Source organism: Bactrocera neohumeralis, chromosome 4, assembly GCF_024586455.1.
Source record: "Bactrocera neohumeralis isolate Rockhampton chromosome 4, APGP_CSIRO_Bneo_wtdbg2-racon-allhic-juicebox.fasta_v2, whole genome shotgun sequence".
Lineage (NCBI taxonomy): Eukaryota > Metazoa > Arthropoda > Insecta > Diptera > Tephritidae > Bactrocera > Bactrocera neohumeralis.
This window is the reverse complement of record NC_065921.1, coordinates 76,889,134-76,916,556: the sequence shown is the minus strand read 5'-3', so window position 1 is coordinate 76,916,556 and position 27,423 is coordinate 76,889,134. Positions and strand designations below refer to the sequence as shown.

The 27,423-nt window shown below is 36.7% G+C and overlaps 1 protein-coding gene across 1 annotated transcript; it reads right to left on the bottom strand.

Annotated features, from left to right (window-relative positions):
* Nucleotides 1-2,368: 2,368 nt before the first annotated feature.
* On the bottom strand, nt 2,369-26,590 carry LOC126756160 (serine-enriched protein). Its single transcript, XM_050469015.1, is given in 11 exon segments — nt 2,369-7,234; nt 7,412-7,461; nt 7,691-7,831; nt 7,901-8,232; nt 8,792-8,827; nt 8,830-8,908; nt 12,663-12,701; nt 16,397-16,555; nt 18,363-18,542; nt 21,398-21,667; nt 26,038-26,590. Coding segments are annotated over 9 exon segments (3,930 nt in total). The 5' UTR covers nt 18,534-18,542; nt 21,398-21,667; nt 26,038-26,590; the 3' UTR covers nt 2,369-4,311.
* Between the last annotated feature and the right edge of the window lie 833 nt (nt 26,591-27,423).

Sequence of the window (27,423 nt, the reverse complement as noted above, 5' to 3'; positions counted from 1 at the left end):
TCTAGCTCCTTTTTAACAGATTTATTTATTTATTATTTAATGAAAGCTTCCAAACAAACAGCTCTGCGTAAAGCTCTTATTTAACAGATTTAATGAAATAGTGAAAACTTTTACGCCTAAAGCTCTATGAGAAACTCCAAAGTAAGCATTTCGTTTTCTAAGCAAATTCCCACCGTAGATCACTTTAGAATAAAAATGGTTAATCTTTTTGTTCTTTTGGTTTATGAAAGCTCAAAGACACAATAGACCCTAAGTCGTGGTGCAGTATAATTTCTATTATGAAAGCTCTATTTCTTTCAAAAAAAATGTAGTACTAAATTTCGGCAAACCAGTCTTTGGTCGACATAAGAGCAAGCTACTTGCCAGAGAAGCTTACAACATCTATACAGACTGATCAAAAATGGCTAATGTGAAAAGAGCTGGATCTTAGGCGTCCATTCAAGCATTCGGAATACTGAAGTATCTTCCAGACGGAAGTCTTTTCATGATTAAATGCCAACATGACAGTTGACCGGACTCACACGTGATCTGTCAACATAAGGCTATTGGAAAAAGTACCTTTACTTGGATCCCTCATTATATGTACGTACATTTCTATTAGAGTGAGTCAAAAATTCGAATATTTTTTTCGCTCAGTTTTTGGGACCCAGCGCGCAGTGAAGTAAGTATAGCAGCTGTAGCTGAGAGTGTACACGAAGACCATGGAGAGTCGATTCGCCTCCATTCGCAGTAACTCGGACTGACATATGGAACGATTTGGCGCATTTTCCGTCGAGATTTTAAATTTGAATCGTTCAAACTACAGCTTGTGCAAGAATTGAAGCCAATGCACCTTTCCAAGCGACATGGCTTCGCTCTATGGACTCTCGCAAAGTTCCCAGAAGATCTGACGTTTTAGAGCGAAATTTTGTTTAGCGCATTTCTGGCAAACAAGCAAAATTGCCACATTTGAGACGAAGAGCAAACTGAAGAGATTCAAGAGCTACCATTTCATCCAGAAAATACAAAGGTTTGGTGTGGTTTATGAGCCGGTGGAATCATCGGTCCATATTTGTACAAAAATGATGCCGGCGAAACGTAACCGTGGAAATTATCGCGTCATGATAACCGGCTATTGGATGCCTAAAATGGAAGCTCGTGATTTTGACGACATTTTGTTTCGACAACACTGTGCCACTTCCCACACATCACATCAATCAATGGATTTATTGAGAAAAACACTCTGGTGAGCAGATAATTTCACGTTTTGGGCCATTCGATTTGCCAACATGATGGTGTGTTATGACACCGTTAGGGTTTTTTCTCTGGGAGTATGCAAAGTCTATGCGGACAATCCCACTTCGATTCAGGCCTTGAAGCAAAACATCACGCGTATCATTCGCCAATTACCAGACGAAATGCTCGAACTGGTCATCGAAAATTGAACTCAACGGATAGACCATCTGAGACGTACATAGCTGCGGCAAAACAGAAAGAGATAATCCTCAAAAAATAAATGCAAAATAATGTTCTTTCGAATGATAATAAGCATTCTCCATTAAATTAGAATTTTCTATGTTTGTTTTTTAAAAAAGTGGGAAACCTCAAAATGGATCGTTCTTTATATAGATAGCACCCAACAGCCGTTTTGAATGCAAAAGTTGTCTACACATAACGGGTTTGAATTTAAAAATGTTTGGTTTGAGTGAAGTTAAGTGTCTTACTTAAGTTGCTTGATTTGTTAGTGATTTTTAAAATATATAGATATATATATTATACATATAAATTGTAATGTACGTATATATGTATGTATATGTACGAATGCCTGTATGTACAATATATCTAGCATATACGGAAGTCATTTTCGCTGCAATTATTTTTAAGCAAGAATATTATTCTGTAGTTTTGTTTTGTTTGAAGCATTTCGAAATAGCCTAAGAACCAGAACCATTTCATGTATAGCAAGGTAAATTTGATTTTGGTAAATATTTCTTTCACACGCATGCATATTTATGAATTTTTATGATTTTCTATACACTCAACATTAAGATTGTCCAAAGTTTGTTTATTGTTGCTTATTTGTTGTAAATTTTTCTGTATGTATATATGCATTGGAATTATTATTGATTTTTGTAGTTGTAAATATTTTTAGTACTGCAAAAATGTTTTCTAATATTGCAAAACAGTTGATTTGTTTATTATATATATGTATGTATATATTTATATATATTTTTTTTGATTTTGTTTTTTTTTTCTGTATATATTGTTAATTTTTCTTGCAAATTTGACACATTGATTCAAAAATTATTTTTTTTTACTAGCGAAATGCACAAAATGGCTGACAAACAGTTTTTGTTTTTTTGTTAATTTACATTTACATATACATACGAATTACATTTACTGATTCATTGCAAGTGTTGTACCGTTAAACTTTAGACAATGTGTGTGTTTCTTCTTTAAGATTATTGTTCGTCATTTCCTATATAACGATTGTATTCATAAGACTGGGTTTGGAACAGTGGGTTCAGCGCATATGGATTGTTAGTAAATTATTTAATAATTTTTTTTTAACTCTCTCTCTCTATATACATGTTTTTTAACGTTTTTTTTTCATAAAGAGAATTGCAAAAACTTGAAGCAGTACATATTCGACACATATGTACATATGTATGCAAAAAAATTTCATTTGTATATTTTTGTATTTCACATTTACTATTTGACTATCAACTTCCTTTCTAGTTTTGGAGAAAATTTTATTTATTTTAACTACAACAACAACAGCATTCCTTCTCGTACGATTTCTAATACGCTTTAGCGCTCCTTCGTACCTGCACTGCTCTCTAGTTCTGCTCTAGTTCCCTTTTTTCACTTAAGACTGCGCTCTTTGCTTTTGACTCACTTTCTTAACTTTGCTTTTGCCTCACTTTCTTAACTTTGCTTTTGACTCATTTTCTTAACTTTGCTTTTGTCTTTCTTTCTCATCTTTGCTTTTGACTTACTCTCACATCTTTGCTTTTCGCGTACTTTCTCATGTCCTGCTCTTCTTTGCTCTTTGTACTCATTACCAATAACTCGCTTTTGCTCTCATTTGTCACATACAACTAGTTAACAGTTTCTAAGTAAATTTCCTACTAGTTTATAAATTACATACATTCATGCTGAGTTTTAAATTTAGAATTCAGTTGCAGCGTTGCATTTAACTATTTACTAAATAGTCCCTGTACTGTGGCTGTATGGCAATACTGGTCATTTTCAAACATATATGCTCTGAAAGACATGAAAATTTCGCCTACTTTTCATATCTCGCTTTTTTCACACGAAACTGAAGTCCTCAAATTTTCCTTATAAAGTTCTATAGTATTCGTTTCTTATGCGTTTTTTCTTTAATTAATTACCTATCTTTGTTCTGACCTCCACCTCTCGCAGTTACAATAAATATATCTATTCTCTTTTCACATTGCTCTGCTCTCTTTTCTGTTAAACTGCAAGTCGTACGTCGCTGAGCAAATATAAATTTTTAGTTGCTCATCTCGTTACCTCTGAGTCCTTTGCATGAACTGTGGACTGAGAAGTTTTGATAGCACTTTAGACTTCGAAAAGTCAAATTAGAGTTAGCTGTCTTGAAAATAATTGTCTCTGCCCGAAATCTCCACACGTTCCTTGTTTTCCTTTCTCTTTTTTCTCGGCTGTCAAACGTTTATCTCTTTTTTTTTTACTTCGACTTCGACGCGTCAATTTAAAGTTGGCTATCCTTCGTATCTAGATTTTCTTTCTCTTTTCTCTTGGCTGTCAAACGTTTATCTTTTTCTTTCTTTTACTCTCTTGATAATCCGTTTACTATGAGTTCTCCTGCTGGTTCTTTATTTACCCAGCAATATTTAATACCCTATACTAAGTCTCATCTGCCGGGTTTCAAAACTAAATACCTTTCGATTCTTCTCCCTGGAATATTTACTGCAATCAAAGCATTTTCTTCCCAAAACTTCACATTTTCTTCCGACATCCTTCAACTATTTTTATTGCTATTATTTAGTAAACTGCTTTACATATTTTTTTACACATTTTCGATCGAATATATAGGTCCTTAATAATTCCAATCAGCCCTAACCAGATATAATTTCGCTCCATCTTTATGCTATTTATTAATCTTCATATTTCGTAGCAGAAGCGAAGACAATGTAACCCAAGCTCAATTTTTACTTGTTGCATTAACTTTGCCAGACATTTATGAACCTCCTACCACCAAGACCAAGCTTCATTTCCGCTTATAACTACGCTTTATCAAACCACGGTCCCGTTAAAACAAAAATAGCATACCTTCCATTACATCCTTTAAAAACTCTTGCCAGCCTCATGTATTCTCTTGCGTCTACTATCTCTACGCCGGTATCTATCAAATATGCGGCTACGATGTCGCTCGGTGCACAAAGCCTCCGGCGAACTATCGACCTTCTTCATGACTATGCGAAAAGTGAAAGTATGCTTGGGGGACGCACTAGCGGCGCGACGTGGTGATGGTGGTTCAAATTCACTACCGCTTGAAAAGCCGGCCGCTACACTACACACCACCGGGCACGGTGTACCATTGCCATAACCCGATGGTGTAGACATCGAACCAGTTGAGAGTTGTTGCGTCAATACCGAACTGGGGCGTGGCTCAAATATCGAAGCGCAACGCTGATCAGTACAGAGAAAAGTCTTAACTTCCTCTTCGCGTTGCTTGATAGTGAGCGGAAAATGTTTTTTCGTCGGATCGGCGAACGGACTGCGCTGCGGTTCGTGGTGACTGGGCGCGGAGTGTGGATAAGACGAACTTGAATCGTAACTGTCACGTGAACTGTAGTTTGAGGAGGTCTGATTGGATAGTGGACTACGGGCACGTGAGAAGGCACTAAAGGGTGAAATGCGAAGCGCACGCAGAGTTTCGGGTTTTTGCTTCTTGCTCACTGGGAAGTTGGGTGAGCGTGCGGGTGTCATGCCACTCGCATCGGAGGGTGTATAATCAAAGTGTGTTTCTAAAGAGGACTTGCGTCCACAAGAATAGCCACTGCGTTGAAATGTCTCCGCATCGACTAGTTCAATGGAGGATTTACGCAAGTCAATATTCGATTTCTTTTTATCGTCCATGTCGACAATTTCAAAGCTTGAAGTTTGATCTTCATAACTTGTGGATTGATAACGGGATATGTCAAAGCTAGTGTCACGTGACGAATAGGGACAGTCGAAACTTGACTCGGCGCGACTTGATTTACGATCACCCTCAACCATTTCGAAACTATCACCACCAGAATCTAAACGTTGTAAGTTGATTAGATCGTTATCAGTATCAGCACCGGGACTACGCAAATTTTCTAAAAATGGCGATCGCGGTGGATCGAATGAAGAACGCCGTGAAGGCGGCTCAAACTCAATAATCGGACATTGCAATGGGGATTTCTCGGTCGCTAAACTATTTTCGGTTGCTTTGGCTAATGCTTGGGCTGCTGCAGCCTCGGCCTCTTCAGTTTCACGGCGCAACACTTGCAAATTCACATATATTGGTTCTGATGCATAGGACTTTAAAATTTCGGTTAGCTCAGTTCGGAAATCCTCCGGAATTACAAGGTCATTCGAATCGGATTCCCGTTCTTCGCTTATGCGCGGCTCAATTGGCTCACGACTTTCGGAGCGTCGTTGAAAATGATGTGTTATTTGTGCGTTCTCACTTGACAACGAGACTACTTTAAGCGAATTTGTGATCTCCTCTACTAAACTGGTGACAATTGTATCGGTTGTGGTGCCGGCTTCGTCCACGTACTCCTCTTCGTGTATCTTCTCGTGCTTAATATATGACTCACCGACCTTTTCGAAATGCACATTCGCCAACTCGAATGGCAGTTCGCCGAGCGGTGATGCACGTCCGGAGCCGGCACCACCGCCGAGACTGCCACCGGCGCGACCTACCTGTGCATCATGTGGATCCAAGCCGCTACTACTGAAATTGGAGTCGGCACTGGCGCGCTTCGATGTGCTGGCTGCAGCTGCTTGCTTCGTCTTATCGTCATTGGCAGATCGACGTAATTTTAGTGACATTTTTGCATAGTGTGCGAATTTCAATGACATCTTCGGTTCGAATGCAACTTCGGACATTTGCTTTACGACCGCACTTTTCGCCGCAGTTGATGAAGCGGCCGGACTAGCTGAGAAAGTACTCTGTCTAATAAGCGGTCCCGATGACGAGCCGGACTCGGCGCGTGTAAAAGCATTAGCGAAACGATTAGTGCGCGTAGAAATATGCTTAGATGGTTTACGTACAAAGGCAAGTATTTCCTTCATGACACTTGTGCGTTCCTTTTTCTCAGGTGTTGGTTCTTTAGCCGCCGCTGTCGCTTCTTGTTTCTCTTTTTCTTCACGTTGTCTTTCCAGTTCGCGTGCCGCTTCGGCCGCTGCATTTGATTCTGCAATCTTTTCAGCTAATCTGCCAGTTTCCGTCGGATTGGAGACAGTGATTGGTGGTATAGGCATAGCTGTTAGTGGACTACGTTTATCGCCACCGAAATAAATAGGTGTGAAGAGATTGATTGATGGACGCTTTATGCCACTGCTTGAACGCACTAAACCATTCTCATCTGGCTCCCCCTCGTCGTAGTGTGCATCCTGCACATGCACAGTTGAAGTGGGACTACGACGTGGCTGGCCGAACTCTACAGGCGCCGCAGCACCGATGGGCGAGCGTCGTTCCTGTGTATGCATGCTTAACGTAGGACTGCGTGCACCACCTGTAGGACTACGCGCGGTCGGACTATGCAGCCCCAAACCGAACATAGGTTGTACAGGCAATTCATTCGGTGACTTTAGGCGATCATTGGACATAATCAATGGACTACGACGTCCTTGCGGACTGCGGTCATTAAAGCCCACTGGACTGCGACGCCCTTGTACCAACACTAATGATCCAGTCATACTGTTCTTGCGGCGATGTGAAGCACGTAATGTGCCCTGTCGGGATAATGTTGTCGGCGTTTTCTGCGAAGTACTGCCCGGACTTTTCGATTCAGGTTGTGGTAGTATGGGACTCTTTGGTGTAAGTGGACTACGTTTCTTATCATTGGCCGCCAATTGGGCGGTGTTTAATGTCAAATTTGCCGCTTGACCAAATATGGGTGCGGCATTTGGGCTACGGCGCTCAGATGGACTGCGTCGGGTGCGGAAACTCTGAGATTTGGCTTTGCGAATTTTTGGTAATGATTGATGGTGCTTATGACGGCCATGCGAGGATGAATGGTGGGTGGAAGAGGAGGAGGGGCCGTTCAACTTATGTTAGTTGCTATTGTGCGGGCCGCTGGTGGGGTCGCTGCTGCCGCTTGAACTCAATGTTGTATTCGAACCGTAGGGGTCCAAGGAACTCTGTACGGACATCGATCTGCCTTGATTTTGACGTGCACGCCTCACTCGACTAGAGTTGGGAGACAGCTTTCCGGGGTCGATGCTTTCTGGGTCTGCCTGCAAAGGTTAGAATCAGACATAAAGGGGGGACAAAAGGGGTGGTGGAACGACAGCAGCACACATGTACCGAAATTGAACGTTCCGGTAGTGCACCAATGCCGTTTAACACATTTTATTATTTAGTTAATAAATAAATTTCATATTATATTTTATAAGTAATGTATTTCAACAACATGTACGAAAGGCCAAAAGCAAAGTGTATTGTAGAGCTTAAGCACGCGCTTACCTGATAGGCCAATGCGTTCATAATGATCGAGTATGGCACCAAGCCCAGTGGATGAATCTCACGCATCAGTACATTTGCCGGAATCTTATGGAACTGAATGTACTCCAGAAAATTGCCCAAAATCTCCTTCATATCAATATTCTGTGACCACATTGTACAGTTGTTAATTAATTTATTAATTTCATGAGTTCGATTTATCGATTAACTTACCGGATTGTTGTCGAAATACTTCTTACTCCACATGAGCGCCGCCTGAAACTTAGTAAACTCGTCGGCGCGCAACTCCTCACGCGCCAATATCAGACGTACCACATGCTGCGGTAGCAAGGTAAAGCTGCCCAAATTAAGTACCTCATTACCATGCTCGTCCACAAACTCCAGCACTTTTTGTACGAGGCTCTTGGTACATTTATATTGGATGTAACGTTCGGCAGACGCGAGCAATGCACAGACAGTGTCCACATTGATGCAACACTGTACAAAGCCAGCACAAGCGCGCCGCAATTCCTCCAAACCATAATAATCTGCCGCGTTCATGACGCCTGAAGGAAGAATAGAAAAGAAGTTTTAATGGAATTGAGTGTTCGAGACTTTACTAATAGCTACTTGAAGTGCTAGTGATTAAGGACCTCTGTTTTCTAAGACGTGAAAGCTCTAAGTTAAAGAACGAAAGCTACTTAAAGCGCTAGGAATTCGGGCCTCTATTGCAAAAACTGTCTTATAAGACATGAAAGCTCTATGTTAGAGAATGAAAGCTCATACAGTTTACTCCTTATTAAGTTATTATCGAAACGAATATCGCTTATGTGACTTCAATGAGTTATACTATACATAGTAACTAAAAACTATACGAATAGTAACTAAAAACCTTTTTCGCCTCACAAAACCAGTCCGTTTTGACAATACCCGTTGCAACAGGCACCAAATATTGCTGCAGTAGAATAACCACTACTCATTTCTCATCTCCGGAAGCCAAAACGCTTAGTCAACTATTTCATTAATATATTAAATTTCCTTTAGCAAGAAGTATCTCTTCATTTCAATTTAAATAAATATACACTGCTTCCTCAAGTTTCTATTTCTTCCATCACTCGTACATACCCAAAAGTGTTCGCGGCTGCAACGTCACACAGCCGTGTGTATGTACTCTATCAGTTGCCTGAAAACATCCGGTTCGAACTCCTCAATAATCAGCGTCTGATGTTGCTGTCCAGCCGGCTAGAATAAGTGAAGGTAGGAAATTGAGTTAAGTCAGTCTGAACTTGGGGTAAATTCAAAGCTGAAGAGCTAAATAGTTAGTTATTGCAGTATATATAGAATGAAGACGACAGATGTTGTGTAACTATAGGCACAGTTAGACATACTATATATTATATTAATATTAAAGTCTTAAATTAGATGATAAAGTTTGTATATGATATAGACACAAAACCTTTGGGTAATTAGGAATATAAAGAATATTTAATAATAAAGATTGGAAAAATAGTTTAAAAAAATAGCTAACACATCAGGTTTCATGCTCTCAAAGCTAGAGTATTTTTGAATTTACAATTCTATTTGGAGATCATCATGCTTTAAAATGTGAAACCACTTGGTCTCTATAGGGCTAGTTAAATAAGGTTAGGTTCGACGGCTGATTTAGATATCGCACTTAGACTACTATTTGCAGTCCTTTGTGAAACAGAACTCCGGCATTCATTCTTGTAAGTCAGCAAAGCACCTTGCGTCCCATACAATTTCTATTCCCACCAGCTTTATCGAATACCTGATAAAGTAGAAAGTTCTGTTATGTATCCATCAACTTTAAGACCGCTTCCGAAAAATATTAAGGTCCATTGAACTAATTCTATTTAAATATTAGGTCTATACAGTTCACTGTGGACATCGTTTCATCATATGATTTCTATATAGTAAAACAGTAATCACGCGTCAAAAAGGGTTTCTACTCATAACAGCTTAAGCTAAGTTCCAAACCAGTCCCAAAAATCACGCTCATAACAGTTAACAGCTAAGTTCCAAACCAATCCCAAAAATATCACAAACGTATATCTTTCGAAATCCTGTTAAGCTGATATTCAAATTACAAAATTTTATTTTATCCTTAAAATAAAAGAGATTTAAAAAGTTGGCAAGCCGTCCAAAATATAAGAAATCTTACTCCTTAAGTGGCAATCCTGTAACTTTATTGCTTTAAATCATTCGGGTATTACAACGAGTAAAGTCTGATTTATTTTAACAAAATTTTTACAAAAACTAAATGCAAAAGAAAATATAGGACAAATATATATTATAGAAAAATGAGTTACTACTATGAGCAAAAAATAGTAAGACTTATTCTTCAAAATCTATGTCGTCCCCCTCAAAGTAATCCCGCTTGTCGCTAATACACTTGTTCCAACGTTTTTTCCGACCCTCGAAACTGTTGTTAGAGTCTATTGCCGGAAAAGCCTTCAATGCACGTAGTGCTTTAGCCAGAAGTTACACGGAGCTAAATTAGGCAAATACGCTGGGTGCGACACGATGTTGGTTAAAAATGTGTCGAAAAACTCACGAAGAATCAATTCATTTTCGGCGGTGCATTATCGTGTTACAAAAATCAAGAGTTGTTGACCTAAAATTCTGGCCACTTTTAACGAATAGCTACGCGCAAACGACGTATAACACTCGAGTATTCCTTGTTGAGAGTTTGGCCGATCGAAAGGAATACGGATTGCCCCGCACCTCGAAGAAAACTGTCAACGGAACCTTGGTTTTTGACCAGTTTTAAGATGGTTTTGTTATCTTCGGCTCATGTTTGCCACGAGATTCGGCCGATTGATCGTCTGTTCCCGGATCGTAGGCATAGATCAAAGACTCATCACCGGTAGTGATGACATCCTGTCAGTCGGAAAGCATTGTTTCACAGACATCAGCGCGACGCTATTTTTCGTAAAAATTTAGTGAGTTTGGAACCAAACGAACTTTCACTTTTCTTAGGCCCAAATGACCTTTCAAAATGGTTTTCACTGATCGTTTCGATATTCCAACGATGCCAGTAAGTTGTCTGACTGTTAATTTTCGATTCTAAAGCACCAATTCCTTTATTTTATTGAAGTGTTCATCATCAGTTGATGTTGATGGCCGTCCTGGACTTGGTTCGTCGTCAACGCGGTCTCTACCCTTTTGTATAGTTTGTAACAATTAAACACGCTTGCTCGAACTAAACAATTATCACCAAAGGCCTTGTCCATTTTTCCAAACATTTCGGTACCGTTCCGATTCCGTTCCCGCGCGAAATATAAATTAAAAAGTCTTACTATATTTTGCCCAGAGTCGAAGATCTTGCGGTTGATCGCTCATATATATTATTTTTGATAATAGAATTTATGTTATGAAGTACTTTTATATACAAAAATAAACATACGCATAGTATATGGTATATTTACAACAACACACATCAACTGTAGTATGAAAAAGGAGTAATGAGAAGTCATGCAAAGTAATTGTAATGTCGGTAAGAGTATATGTCTTTGTAGAGTTTTTGTAATCAAAAAATAAAAGGAAATCGAAAATTTGTAATAATTTAAGGTATCCATAAAGGGATTATATAATTTTTCTTTGCTTGAAACATATATTGCGCTTTTTTCTCAAAGTCGATAAGCAACTTTGAGTTTCATCGAATTCGAAACCAAAGATCAAAGTAACGAGGATCGAGTAACGTTTAATAAACGAAAGAACCTGCAGTTTTTTTGGAACATCTTTTGCAATATTTAACTTAGCAAAATTATATTGAAGTTGACGGATGTAGTCTTGAGTTTTAGTAAAACAAAATTTTGTTTTTTTATTAGTTGAAGAATCTATCATATTTAAATTGGCTTAATTATATATCGCAAATGGCGAGCTTAATGTTATTAAGCTTTATCCGGTTCCTGCCTTTCCTGTCACTTGAATTGGGGTTGAACATGAGCTTCTCATGTGGAAAATATGCTCGACTCACACTTTAAACTAAATTTTAAAGTACCAGTATAACTTAAGCCCTGAAAAACTCAACATAGTTAACTTATGCCGTTATTTTTATAAAGCCACAGCCAATTCTTAATAAATTATAGCAGAAAAGTGCAAAAACTAATTTAGAAAATCGAAGGAAATTTGTAAATTCATAACAATATTTGAACACAGAGTTGCATTTTGACAATGATTTTACATTATTTTTACTAAATTCTAATGCACAGTTATTAAGAAGCCAATGCACGTCAGACATAACAAAAAATATGAAAAGCTCTTCAGGTAGAAGCTACAGAGATTGTGCTGATTGAGATAACCGCAAACTGCTATATATGAAATTTAACAGCTGATTGCTGACGTCCAATGCTGACAGCTATAATGACAATCACAATATTATTAACACGACAAAAGCTCATAGTAATAATGATATATAGGAAATTTAACAGCTGATTGTGAATGTCAGAACCTTGACAGCAATAATGACAATCAGAACGCTCATAGCAATAATGACAATGGTAATTGATGTCAAAATTATGACAGAAATAATGACAATCAGAACGCTGAAGGCATTAATGACAATGGTAATTGATGTCAACATTCTGACAGCAATAATGAAAATCACAATAGTATTCGACTGCCATATGCTGACAGCTCTAACGTTTCTTCTAAAAGTTCAGACAGTTACAGCAGTAATAATGAGAGTTTCAATATATTAAAAAATAGTCAAAATTAATGATCTTTTTTATATAAAACATTTAGTTGCAGCTTCAATAACTTCAATCAATCAGCACAATCTTGAGGTCTACGAATAGAAGTGAATACCATGTACTATAAGATTTTTGCAATACAAAAAAAAAAATTAAATATCTAAACATCAATTTCGAATGCAAATAAAACACTTTAGGTATAGATTTTTGTACAATTTTATGCAATAGATATTTCAGTTGAAATAAATTTTAATAATTTATTTCACTTTTGTTATTTTTACCTCGGGTATCGGAGCTAATTGTTGGGTAAAACCACTCCTCTAATAAATAAAGAATAAATTCAAACAAAAAATATATTTTGTACATTAAAAATCTATGTGATTGTACAAGTATTTCTGTATTGAATATTTATATAAGTATATATATAAAGCATAAGTATATAATGACGTGTTCACACTATGCATTTTTATTTGTATAAATATGTACGATTATGTGTTTATTATGGGAGGATATTGGAATGTTATGATACATTACTTAATACGTTTTTTTTTAATAAAAAGGTGTTTGAATAATTTCAAGTTTATAATTGGGGGGCTACAATAAGTGGAGCACAAAATACAGGGAATGGTTTCAACATATGTACATATAGATATATTGAAATTTGTACAGGATATATGGAAATGATTAAAATACTTATTTATATACAAATTTCTTGGAATTTTTTTTTTTGAGCATTAATTTTTGGGAAATTTGTCGAATATGTTAACACTATAACCAGTACAAAACGGTACAAGAAGGTAGGGTAGATCAGATGCTTGAAGAATCACCTCCATAAATAACAGAGTAAGAAGACCAGTAGTTTCACTGCAAGCGTCTACACAATTTTTTTCCTCATAGTACAAATTGAAAGCTTCATCAGCGCCATATTAATTGTTTTGTATTTATCTACATAAAGGATGAAGCCTTGTAAAGAAGTTAACGCATGTGAGGAAAGCTCTCTGAGCGCCATTCAGTTGTGAGTGGCCAGAAACGATTATTTTACATATGACACAAGCAGTTCACAACTTCCGGTCATAGCCTGGTTAGCCAAAGAATATCCGTTTGAAAACAAACTAAAGTAAGAAGGCGAACTATCACTCCCTTGGGTTATGCGCTGAGTTTGGACCCGCTCCCAATGAAACGGGAAACAATAGCCTCGGATGACGACCACGGCCAACGCATTAGGAATTACGATGCATTGTCAGGACCCTTAATTGAGAAGATGGCGCCTTGATGTCCTCGTAAGAGTAAAAACTGACATCACCGTCCAAGAAGTGCGATGGACGGGACAAGGATTGAGACGAGTTCTAAAGACTGGATAAAGAAGCGAAGAAAATGGGTAATGAACAAGGGCAAGGACAAACAGTCGTCGCGTTCGTGACTTGGTTCCCACGTCACTGCTGGCAATCATAACTTCGAAATCGTAGATAATTTCGTCCATCTTGGAACCAGCATTAACACCAATAACAATATTAGCTTTGAAATCCAACGTAGTATCACTCTTGTCCGCAGGGGCCACTTTGGTCACTCCAGTTGAATTAATGGTCATGGCAATTGAATAGTAAAGTTATCTGTGGACGAACGAAGACCAAAATGTACAAATCACTCATCATCCCCGTCCTGTTATATGGTGCAGAGTCATGGACGATGACAACATCTGATGTGTCGACATTACAAGTTTGCGAGGTTCTGCGGAAAATGTATGGACCTTTGCGCGTTGGCAACGGCGAATATCACATTCGATGGAACGATGAACCCTATGAGATATACGACGACATTGCAAGAACTCGACTCCTTTGGAAAGACCAGGTGGGGAAGTACCTGGCTACACTTGGAATCTCCAATAGGCGCAAAACAGCGAAAAGGAAGAACTAAAAATAGCACACCAATCCGTTTGTAATCATTTAAACTAGGCTGAAGACAAAAATAAGCTCGATGTATGGGTGCAGACGAACCTCATAAACCGAATTTTCAACTAAGAAACGCTGCTGAGTAGTAACCTAAACAATAGATTTTCGAAGTGGATGGTTACTGGTGATGAAAAGTGAGTCAATTACGGAAACCGGCTCAAACGATAGGCAAGCCAGTATTGACGGTCAAGAAGGCTTTTCTATGTGGGACTGACAGGCAATCATATATTATAGGAGGTTCCTCTTCGGTCAAATCTTATTTCGAATCTGTCTTGTCAATAAATGAAACGTCTGGCGGAAACACACAACCTAAAGCGGGCTGTTTTGGCAAATGGGAGAGGAATTGTGTTTCATCATGGCAAGACGATGCTACACACAATAATAGTGACTCATCAGAAGCTCTGTGAGCTTGGTTGGGAGGTTCGTATGTATCCGCCTGATGGTCCGAACCTAACACCAAGTAATTACTGCCCGTTATTTTCAATGATCGATGGTTAAGCTGTTGAAAAATACAACTCGAGAGAAACTCGAACTAATTTACTTTTCCTAATAGGGACAAAGGTTACTGTCAGAGTGGCGTGATGAAATTAAATACAAAACAAGAAAAAACGTTAACTTCGGTTGCATCGAAGCTAAATACCCTTCACAGGTGCATTTCTGTTAGTAACTATGTGTTCAGTTTGTATGGAAGCTATATGCTATAGTTAACCGATCGGATCAATTTCTTCGGAGATTACATTGTTGCTTTAGGAAATAATATATACCAAATTTCGTGAATATATCTTGTCAAATGTGAAAGTTTTCCATACAAGCATTTGATTCCGATTGTTCAGTTTGTATGGCAGCTATATGTTATAGTGATCCGATATCGGCCGTTCCGACAAATGAGCAGCTTCTTGAAGAGAAAATGACGTTTGCAAAATTTCAAAACGATATCTTAAAAACTAAGGGACTAGTTCGTATATATACAGACAGACAGACAGACGGACATGGCTAAATCGACTCAGCTCGACATATTGATCATTTATATATATACTTTATAGGGTCTCCGACGATTCCTTCTGGGTGTTACAAACTTCGTGACAAACTTAATATACCCTGTTCAGGGTATAATGACAACATGTTATCGAATAATACTGAGTATATTAAGACCCTAATCTCTCATTGCTGCTAAATTAAATCTTCGATTTAATTCAGAAATTGAAAACCGGAAGAGCTTACTTTGTTTTTATTTCATTATGACAGAGATTGAATAGTAAGAAGGGAAAGGAAAAGGAAAAGGGAAGGACAGAACTTTTTGAAAAAGAAGATTTTTAAGCAGGCTTTATCTTGGAACATATGTTCAATCGATACTGAAATCGAAAAGAACCTTAAGGTAGAAGAAAGCTACTATGATACAGCACCACAGAAGCGATAAGAGCACTATAGGGATTACATTTTTTTTTTTTTCAAATTAAATAAATACCTAGTTATAAATCATACAGCATTTATATTACTCATCTTAATTTGCCAAACATATCTATACCGAAATTGCTGTGATTATCTAGAGGCTTTTGGGTACAATTATGTAGCATTGCTTCCTTAATGCCTTCTTAATTTATAACAGAAAGATGAAAGCATTCTTTGGCAAAAACACACACAACAAAACAAACTTTTCATTATTTTCGAAAACAAAACGGCAAAACATCCACACCGAGGAGAGGAAAATTTGTTGAATTTATGATTGCGGGGCCAAAAAGTTTTGAGATTACAAATTTCTTCATAAATGCTGCGGGGGAAATACTTTTGGGTACAAACTGTTACACATAACAGTATTATGCACGCACATGTTAACGCACAAACATAACGCAGACGCTCAAACCACTTAAACATAGAGACAAAACACATACATGGATACATATGTATATGTGAGACTTTGTACGTATATACATAAAAACAATACACAAAACTTGTATATATGTACTTCCGTTGCATAAAAAAAACTCATTTATGTACATACGCCTTATATACTATATAATATTTCATTGTTGTTTGTTTTTAGCATAACAACCACCCCCAAGACCAACCTGTTGTGCTGCATTTTGTAGATTCAACAGTGGCTCCGATGAGCGCTTAAGGAAAAGCCGTAATTTATTCTCTTTGGTCGATGCTTCACGTTTGCGTTGCGGCGATGGCGCCGAGTATAGCATTTTGGCGAAGACACGCGAACGCGATGCCAAAACAGCCTGTGGAGGGAGAAAGAGAAAGGGTGAGTATAACACGTTATTAAAAGGTTGTACTTTAATTATTTTAAAATAAATATAATAACAGCGATTAAAAATGTAAATTTCTTGTAAAAATATCAAAGCATTTCTAGTGAAAGTTTTTCTCTATCCAAAATATTGAACTTGTATGAACTTAAGGCTCCATATTTTTGCACTAATTTACGTTTTTAGAATTTAGAAATTTAGAAACTTGGTTGGAAATTGTTGGACCCGCTCAAAATCTGTTAAACGTTAATGATAAGTGTTAAGAAAAAGCCTTCTTCTTCTTCTTTAGTCTGCTATAGTTATCACGAATAGCACACAGATCTCTAGTGCTCCAAAGTCTCGAAATTTCTATAACTGACATTCTTCGTCTTACCTTCATTCATTATTTGACTTCTAGTTCTAAAAGGTGATCTATTTTGAAGTTCTCTAATTTTTTAAAGAAACAACACAGAAACTTCAACAATAATAGGGAATGTTTATTATCATTCTTTGGCATTTATTTTTTGAAGATTATTTCTTTCAAATATTAGCCGCGTCTACGTCTCAGATAGTCCATCCGTTCACTTCAATTTCCGGTGACTCATTCGAACATTTCGGCTGGTAACTGATGAATGACAAGCATGATGTTTTGCTCTAAGGCCTGAATTGAAGCGGGATAGTCCACATAGACTTTAGAGATTCCATATCCCAACAGAAAAAAGTCTAACGGTGCGATATCATACGATTTTGGTGGCGTATCGACCGGTCCAAAACATGAAATTATCTGCTCACTGAAGTGTTCTCTCAATAAATCCTTTGATTGATGCGACGTGTGGGAAAGGGCAGCGTTTTGTTGTGACCGAATGTCGCCGAGATCACGAGTTTCAATTTCAAATAGTCGGTTATCATAGCGCGATAACAGTCGCCATTGTCGGTAAGAGGCATGATTTTCGAAGAAATATGGACTCATGATTCCAACGACACACAAACCACACGAAAACTTTGGATATTCTGGAAACCATTTAAAAGTCCATACAGCGAAGCAAAGTCGCTTGGGAAGATCGAGCGGCTTCAGTTTTCGCTCAAGCTGTATTTTGTACGCTTAGAGTTTAAGATCATGACGTAAAATGCGCCAGTGCCAGTTGCCGCGCCAAGGTCTTCGTGTACACTCTCTGCAACGACTGCTATATTCACTGAGTGGTGGACGTTATATATTCTGTCGAATATTACACAATAATGAATGCTTGGTCTGGGTGATGGTGTTACGTACATATGTATAGTACGCTCAGTAGGCCGAGTGTGGTAAGATATGCATGACTGATATTCCTTAGTCGAATAAAAATCCCGGCCTATTTCAATTACCTAAACTCAACCGTTGTAGGAAATGATAGCAATACCATCATTCCGGTTGTTTGGGTTGTGTTTACTTATGGTCTCAATGATTATTTTAGCTATATAGTAGCTGACTAGATTTTGATACTCCTACTATTTTGTTCAACAGTTAAGTAAAAAAAATATCGGGACCCAGGGCCCGAATCTTTGACTAATTAAACTGCTTGAGCTTCACCGGATCTTCTCCAATTTTTTATGATTCAACATAACCTTACCTTTCCATATACATATTTTGGTAGGAATACTGGCTATATAGATCTGTAGTCTCACTAAAGCAGATATCTTGCCTTTGTTTCCCAATAAATGCTTCTATCTACAGATCGAACGCGACCTTATTCATATCTGTCTTTCTATAGCGTCACAAGTCTAAGCTATAAAAATAGTCCAAATAAAGTCCTGGTATCACACTCACCTTAACCGCACAAACTGGTTCGCGCGTATCTCCAACCAAAAAGGTCACATCGCACAACTCTGGCATCGATGCCAGAAATTTCATATCCTCGGCCAAGCCGGTCTTATTCTCGAACGTTGACAAATCTGGCTCCGCATCAGCCATGCCGGGCAGTGTCAGAGCTTCGGGCATTTGGGGTTACTGTGAAAGGCAGCAAAATTTAGTTGTGTAACTTTTAACAGAAATGTGTGGGTATGTCTAAAATGAGATGTTTGTAAAAACAGAAAAAATGTTCTCAAATATTATAGATTTCATTCCATATTACAAAATTCCATGCAATATTAAATAGAGGGCACATGACTTGGAACAAACCGGCTTACATTGATTGGAACAATTTTATTGCAATGCCAACTAAAATTGAGTGTAACATATGCTTTAGCCAGCTACTAACCTTTGCCCATCTCTACATATGTAAATCACTTGCAGTATGACACAACACTTGAGGGAGTATTTACTTACTTACATACGAGTATATGCAATTTTCGTGCCTTTATGCAACTGACATAAGACTACTAGGTGTTTAGCCTAGTTTCTAGCTACACACGCTACAACAAATGTCTAATACAATATGGGAGAGCAACACCGCTCCAGCAACTCCATGACGTATACACGACGGAAAGCAAAATAAATTGCATTACGTCAGCAGACAGCTTCCACGTACATACTATATGTACGTGTTTCCAGAACCTTGAGCTTAGATCCTGCTGTTATTGAGCAATCAGAGTTATGTAGTGGTCTATTTATATACATGTCCTTGGAAACACATTGAGTTTAAGGTTGCACACTAATCACAACGGTTAACTAATTAAGGCGAATAAATATTGAGATGTAAATTCTGATGCCACACTAACTGCAGAAATAGTTTCCGGTTTTGACAGTTCCAGTATTGTCAAGTAACATCTGTTCTCTTCACTGGAAAGCTTCACATATTTACCATGAATACATCGGAATGTGTGACCTACTTTAGTAGAGTTATTATGACAATGGAAATGATGACAACAATTTGAATCTCGCTAAACATGTGGATGAAACTGGGCGTCGAACTACGAAAGCTTCAGAGAAACAGAAATTCAGCCTGATTTAGCCTCTTACATCAAGAAATGTTTGCAGCTATCAAATAAGAAAAGGCTAAGTTCAGGAGCATGGAGCCATATTTAGAAGTTCACGCAAGAGATGAAAGTTCTCCAAGCGCAATTTACTTGGAAGTGGCTAGAAGTTAATTTTTTACATATGGCTCAAGCAGTTCACCACTTCAGGTCTTAGACCAAGTATCCTCTGGTTAGCCGAAAACATGCGTTTAAAGGCGAGCTAAACTGAAAAGGCGAATCATCAAAACAACCTCGGATGAGAGACCCTTTTTTTGATGACGACCCCTGCAAACGGGTTAAGATTTACGATTTAAGGGCATGTTCCTGGAATATCCGGTACCTTAATTGACAAGGTGCCATTGCCCAGCTAGTTGATGTCCTCGTAAGAGTAAAGGCTGACATCACCGCCGTCCAAGAAGTGAAATGGGCGGGACAAGGACTGACACGAGTAGATTCTTGTGACATTTACTACAGTGGTCATATAAATGAGCGAAAATTCGGTGTGGAATTCATTAAGGAGAGATTCTTCAACATGCACGCCTACGCTCCGACTCTTTTGTCAAATCGGTCGGTAAATTCAGCCTCCATAATGAAACGTCCTGAAAGGCTGATCGACTTCGCCGGGGCCCGAAATATGGCTATCTGTAGTACTAGATTTCAACATAGGAAAATTCATCAATCTACCTAGCTGGCCCCGGATCGAAAAACCACCAACCAGAGCGATCATCTTGTGAGAGATGGAAGACACGTCTCCGAGGTTCTAGCATAGACTCGGACCACTATCTTGTTGCAGCGAACACAACACAAGGAAGATTCGACGTCGGGAAGCTGAAATCACAACAGGCAGCCCAACAATTTCGACTTGCACTCCTGCTCTCTGAGAGCAGTCATCAGCATAAGGGAACTTCGGGACGGTATTTCAAACTCCTTACGTACAGCTGCAAAGGAAACCATTGGTTTTTGGAAAAGGCAAATGAACAGCTGGTACGATGTGGAGTGCTGCATCGTAGCGGCCAGCCTATTTCACAATCGACCACAACATGCCGCTATGTCTGAACATGGCATTACCGCTTCTTCAATATATTGCTGGAAAAAATAATACCAGCTACAGAGCTCAATAGAGTACGTACGCCGATGACATCGATAAAATTGGTTATACCAACTGCGCCGTTAGTTCTGCTTTCTCCAAGTTGAACAAAACAGCGAGGCAAATGGGTCTGATAGTGAATGAGGGCAAGACAAAATATCTCCTGTCATCAAACAAACAATCGTCGCTCTCGCGACTTGGCTCCCACATCATTGTTGACAGTTATAACTTGGAAGTCGTAGATAATTTCGTCTATTTTGGAAACATCATTAACACCAACAATGTCAACCCTTAAATTAAGAATTAAAGTCCTCCCTCGACAATCAAAGATCAACGGTCAGCGATTTAATCTTGGCACAAAATGACCGAAGCAACATCCACGAACAAATTATAGATGAGAAATGGCAGGCGATAGAACTGAAACTGCTGGATGCGTTCTTCTCAAGATTCAATGGAGAGCCACAACGCTCTGGAAATGGTGGGCCGTAGTTGACTTCAGTCCATTCATTCACTGCGGCTTCTATGAAAGCAAAATCCTGACATGCCGACGAAAGACTTGAGGATACTGAAAGTCTCCAACTCCGTGCATCAATTATACTCTGACAAATCTTTGGACTTAATTAAAACTATACAACTGATATGCTCGAAAAATAACTCCAATTTGCTCTTACCAATAATATGTAATGGCCACTTCATTGATTTTGTATACAACAATTACTTCAAATAATTTGTGAAGAATCACAATAATTTAAAGTTTCGGAATAAAAATAGCGGTTTTTGATACACCCTGTATCAAGCAGTTTTAATGATTACTCACTTACCTCTTAAATTTAATTGCTAGCTACACGCTACTGTTGTTGTTACTGCACTTCTGTTGCCAGTAAATTGCAATATTTTTAACGGATTCTAGCAAACTGCGAAAATCCGTTGAAACTTAGATTTCATATCATTTCGTTTTAAATTTCACAAACATTTTGGAAAACATTTTGCAAATATTTTATGCACTTTTTATATCAACAATTTATTATATACAAACAGGCAAAACAATTTAATATTAATTATTATTTACTATTTACGTTAAGGGGAAGAAACTGCAAAAACACGTAGAGAAAACGAATGCGAGGGGTAAATGGGAGAAATTTCGTAAGGGAATGAAAACTTTGAGAAATATTTAGAAAAAAGGTAATAATAAAATCTTTTAGGAAAAAGTTTATAAAATGAAGAAGAAAAAATTTAAACGAAATTGCGAAAAATATTTCACAAGAAAAATCACATGCCATTTCGGGGCTGGTGGCGTAGTGTAAGGGTTAAAGTGTTTGACTGATCAAGTGGTTTTGGTACGGTTCCACAGGGTGAGGTGGGTACTTGCAGTACTCTGAAATGTGCGAGAGGGAGGAGAATTTCAAAATGTGTGGAAAAGAATATAATACAAATTTTTGCGGCGAAAAATAATTAAATTTTAAAGAAAAATATTTTATATGTATATTTATAAATTACTTAAATGTTTCCTAAAGGACACTGGATTGTGCAAAATAAATATTAAATATCAATATATACATATTTTCTATATAATAACTTACATAAATACCCTTTATATATTTAAAAATTAGCAAAATTAAATATATTTTTTTAAACAATGCGTTGCTATTTCTTGCTTTCACCATACTGTACATTAATAAGGATACATAATAGTACATATATTTATATATACTTGCTTCTAAGTATCTATATATATATACTTATGTATTTTGCTATTTACGCTTATGTATCGTTGCTCATTTAAGAGATATTGACCCAAATTTTCGCTACAGTGAGCAAAATTTGATTTAATTATCGGCTAACCTATAAACATATGTACTACACACTGATATACGAACATACATATGTACTTATGCATATACGTGAAATGTATGAAACACTCACGCGCATAATCTTGAAAAGTAAAGGGGTAAAATTCAATTTATTTCGCTCTTTCCATTTTACATAAATTTTTATACTCTTGCAACATTTATACTCTTGAACATAGTTTTATTCACCTAACGGTTGTACTAGGATGTTTTTTTTAACTATGCTTTTTTTTCAATCCCATCATGAAATTTCCTTGGAAATACCCTAAAAAAGATTCCCTGAAAATTTGAGCCCTTAATATTAACATTAAGGACTGGACCAAGACATGTAAAAATTTTCCATTGAAAATACAAGACAATCGTGATTTTTTGTCTTTAAATTTCTATAGCTCAGAGGCATTTTATGGTATCGCTTTCGCTTTAGACACATATTCCTCAGAATTGAACACTTTACAAAAGTGCCCATTGCGGCAAAGTTGAAACTCACACCGGCGAGGTAGTACGGTGCTCTAAACCTGATTTTTCAACGAAATTTGCACTTTTTTGTACATATCTCGTAAATGACAAGAGCTATAGAAAAAATGTACATGACGAACTTGCAGGAAATTTTATTTGCTACAAAAAAGGTCCGAGATCAAAATCGCTATCATTAATACTTCTCGAGATATTCGGCTTTTTAAGTAAAGCTGTATGGAATTTTCGTAGATTCTTTATTACATACCATCATGAAAATTCTAGTACCTTATCATCAAAAATTTGTTTAGTCTAATATAAACTGTTTAAATACCTAGGTACTGAATATTTAGACTCCCTCTCTTATAATGCTATGTCTTTGTGTCAAAAATGCGTTGAATCGGGTCAATACTTATGACTACATATACCTAATATAAATATTTTCAAACTTTCGAGTGACTTTATACTGCATATATCGGCCAATATGTGAGTTATCTCAATAAAAATGAAGGCTTTACTCGTAACAGTGTGCAGGGTTTGTGCAGAAAGTAATAGGAGTGAACGTTTTAAAAAAATTTGTTGAACCAATCGATATAATTCTTTAAAAGCTTCCAAAATAGGCTCCTTCTGGGTCGATACAGCGCTGCCAGCGCGATTTTCAAGCATTGAAGGCGTCACGGAAGGCATCTCCGGAATAACCTTGAGCATCGAGGTGCATGCTGCTTGGATCCCCTCTGACGTCTCAAAATGCGTCTTTGTCACGGGATCATACTCAAAGATTCATGACTCATCACCTGTGATTACGTTATTCAAAATTTGGGTACACTTTCAAACATATTCAAATTCTCTTGGCACACTTCCACTCGCCACAATTTCTGGTCGTCATTGAGCACTTTTGAGACCATCTTCGCGCACACCTTACGCATGTTCAAGTGCTCTCTCACAATTCCATGAACCACAAATTTTGATAATTTTAACATCTTGGTAATTTAACGAATACTTAGTCGACGGTGTGAGTTCAAAACTTTGCGCACACGAGTCAGATTGTCGGTATTTGTTGAAGTTACAGGTCTCCCAGCACGGTCTTCATCAGCGACCTCCTCCCGGCCTTCCAAAAAGACCTGGTGCCACCGAAACACACCACTCTTGTTAAAGCAACACCTGGGTAAGCCTGCTTGATCATATCAAACGTCTCTGTTGCAGATTTACCGAGTTTCACACAGAATTTAATCGCTAACCTCTGCTCTAATGAACTCTGCATTTTCGGCTTGTCGGAAAAATGTCGCGCGAAAATGTCTGTCCTGACTCTCTAGATGCTCGGAGACAACTGACCAGCCGCTCGTTCGTTAGCTAAGAATGCCCTCTACCGAATCTAGCCGGTGCGCGCACGCTCCGAAGTACAGTCGCGTCGGAAGAAAATCAGTAATATTACTTTCCGAACAAACCCTGTATCTTTAGTATATACATATATTATATGTAATATATCTATAATTGCTTAGATTCCGATTCTCTGATGGATGTTGATTCTTGCAAGTTGCAAGTTTATAAAATATTCGGTTGCACCCGAACTTAGCCCTTCCTTGCTTGTTTTTCTTATTTCCAAATCAATTTCATTAGTATTAACTAAATATCTTTAATCAAATAGATTTTTAGTTTATTATACATATATGCATTTGATTTTTCAGAAATATTTAATTTGTCTTATTTCTACTAATGATTTTGTATTAATTTTATTAGTTTTTTTTTCGTTTTTCACTACTAAATTTTATTTCTGTAATTTCAGTATTTTTTAATTAAAACATTTTTACTTTTTAGAAATATTTATTTTATTTCATATTTTGCTATTTTTTTATAGATTGTTAATTCATTTTTTTCTTGCAGTTTTTTTATTATAAAGTTTAATTTTACTTTTAAAAATATTTTGTAATTCTTTAATTATTTATTTTTATCAAAATATTTTTTTATTTTTTATTTTATAAAATTGTTTAAATACATTATTATTTAAATTTTATTTACTTTTTTTCTAAAAAATTTATTTGTTTTTCAGAATTCAATATTTTATTATTTTGTTTTTTTATAAAATCTTAATTCATGGTTTTACTTATAGGTTTCTATTTTATTTTAATACCTAATATTAATTATAAAAATATTTTTTGATTTTTGCTATATTTTTTTTAAATGCTATTTCTTTATATTTTACTTTTTTTTAATTTTTTATTAATAAAATGTTTTTAATTCTACTTAAAATTTTGCTTTATATTTTGTTTTATAAATTTTTTTTACTATTTAGACAATTTATATTTTAAATTTATTTTATTTATGATTTTTAATTTTTTTTATTAATTCCTTTTAAATTTATTTTTAATTTAATATATTTTTTTATACATACACATTTTATTTTGTTAATTTTTTTAATAGTTTTTTGATAATTTAATAATATTTATTTGTAATTTTTATTGCATTGATGCCAATACCATTTTAAAAAAATATGAGAAAATTTCATATTAGAATTATATTAAAATATGTAATGTATAACGAATTAAAATGTCTTCAATAATTCAATAATTTATATAAATATTATAAATATAAATATAAAATATATCTAAATGTCGAAAATACAAAGATAATGTATTAATGCGTATATATAGACCAAATAATTAATATTTAAATTTTAGGTAATAGATTTTAAAACAAGATATTTCTTATTGCGTTTAATGCGCAGATTTAAATCTATTTTAATATAACAGTTTAAAAATAACAAAAATGTTCACTGAGTTTTTTCACTAAAATTTAACTAGTATGCTTTAAAATTTTTATTTATTTTATTTTTATACATTTATAGCGAAAAAAATAGTATATAATAAAAACGTTATTATATAGGTTAATGCGAGACTAAAGGATTTTATACAAAATTTCATAAAGTTTTCGAAAATGAGGAAAAAATTACTTCACAGCTGTCGGAGGCAAGCAAAAAACTATGCATGTTAGTTGAGAGGGAGGAGGCAAACAGTTATACAAAAATTGTGTATGTATGCGTGGTATGTATTTACAACTCTGTGTGCGTGTAAGATTTAGAAAAAACAGAGAAAAAGTGCTAAAAAAATGGCAAAAATGGATTTAAGGAATTTAAAGAAAATATTATGGAAAAAAATTTGCATTACTTTTACGCTTTGGCCGCTGTGTGAGAAGAATGTGAATTGAAAGCAGCGCCCAGCAAAGCTGTATCCTTGAATTGCAGACGCGCTACAGTTTTATCTATTTGTGTATGTGTGTAGGTGCTGAGCAGCCTTTGAACGGTTTAGCTAATGCGTAGTTCTCGCTGAAGTGCGTACCTTTGAATATTTTCTTTTAAATTAAATATTTTTACTGCTGGCTTTACTACCTACAGGAGATTTCTCCACCACTTTTATGTGTGCTTGTGTTAAAAACGAAAAAATTTTCAATTCAATTTTCAATAAAGAAGCAGCAAATGAAGCCTTGCCAAATGAAACAAGCAAACACAAAACTCTTCTCCGCTGCAGACTTTGCACGAAACACGAATGATTTACTTTTCAATATTTGCTAAGATTTCAAAATTTCACTTTACAATTTGCAAAAATTCAATATTTTTTATGTATATGTATTTTTGGTAGTTGCTTTAGCCCACGTTTACAAGTACCGTACGCGAGTTTCGAGTGCAACCGTTGCGAGCAAAGGACACTTTTAGTCTGTTGCCTGGTGTCGGCGGAAGCTTCGTGTTTCGTGGGTGTCTACATCAAAAGGAGTTGGCTCGCATGCCACCACATGGCCGAGCGCCTATAACGGTATACACCTATGTGTGTATAATGTTCAGTTAGTTGACATAGCGCGTTCGTTTGTGCATTTCTCAAGTGCGTGTGTGTTTGTGCAAGGCCGACGCGCGCATAATTCGGTAGTTCGGCGGGAGTGCTTGCAATCGATTAATATGTGGCGAGTTCAAAGCTGGTGCTACAACCAAAACCACTACTGAGACCAAAACTCTACAACAACATCCACATATATTTTGGTGAACGACGTGCGAGTTTTCCTTACCCGAGACGAGCGCAACGACACGACGATGTTGTTAAATAGCGATGCTTCTCAAACAACAAAGCGTCCAAAACAAGCTGCAACAGTTTGTTGGAGGCACGTACACACTTGAAAGGTGGCACGTATTTATTTATTGTGTGCGATAGTCGTTTCGGCATGGAGTCACCTCCGGCGTATGACGGAAAACGCTACCCCCTTTTGCCCTTGAAATTCAAGGTGTCGCTCTATGTAAGCATAGACGCCCTTGATGATAAAGCAGTGACTTTGAATTTTACAGATTTTGCATAAAAAACAAAAAAAGAAAAAAAATTAATTTTGAAATTTTTTCAAAATTTTTTTTTAAATAAAAATATGCACACAAACACACTCTCTAAAATATAAATTTTTCTTTCGTAAATTATTAATGAAATTGCCACCATATTGTGCTATATACCGTTATCATAATTTCATTTATGTACAGTCACTCAGTAGCTCTCACTTACGCTCTCCAATTTTCCTGC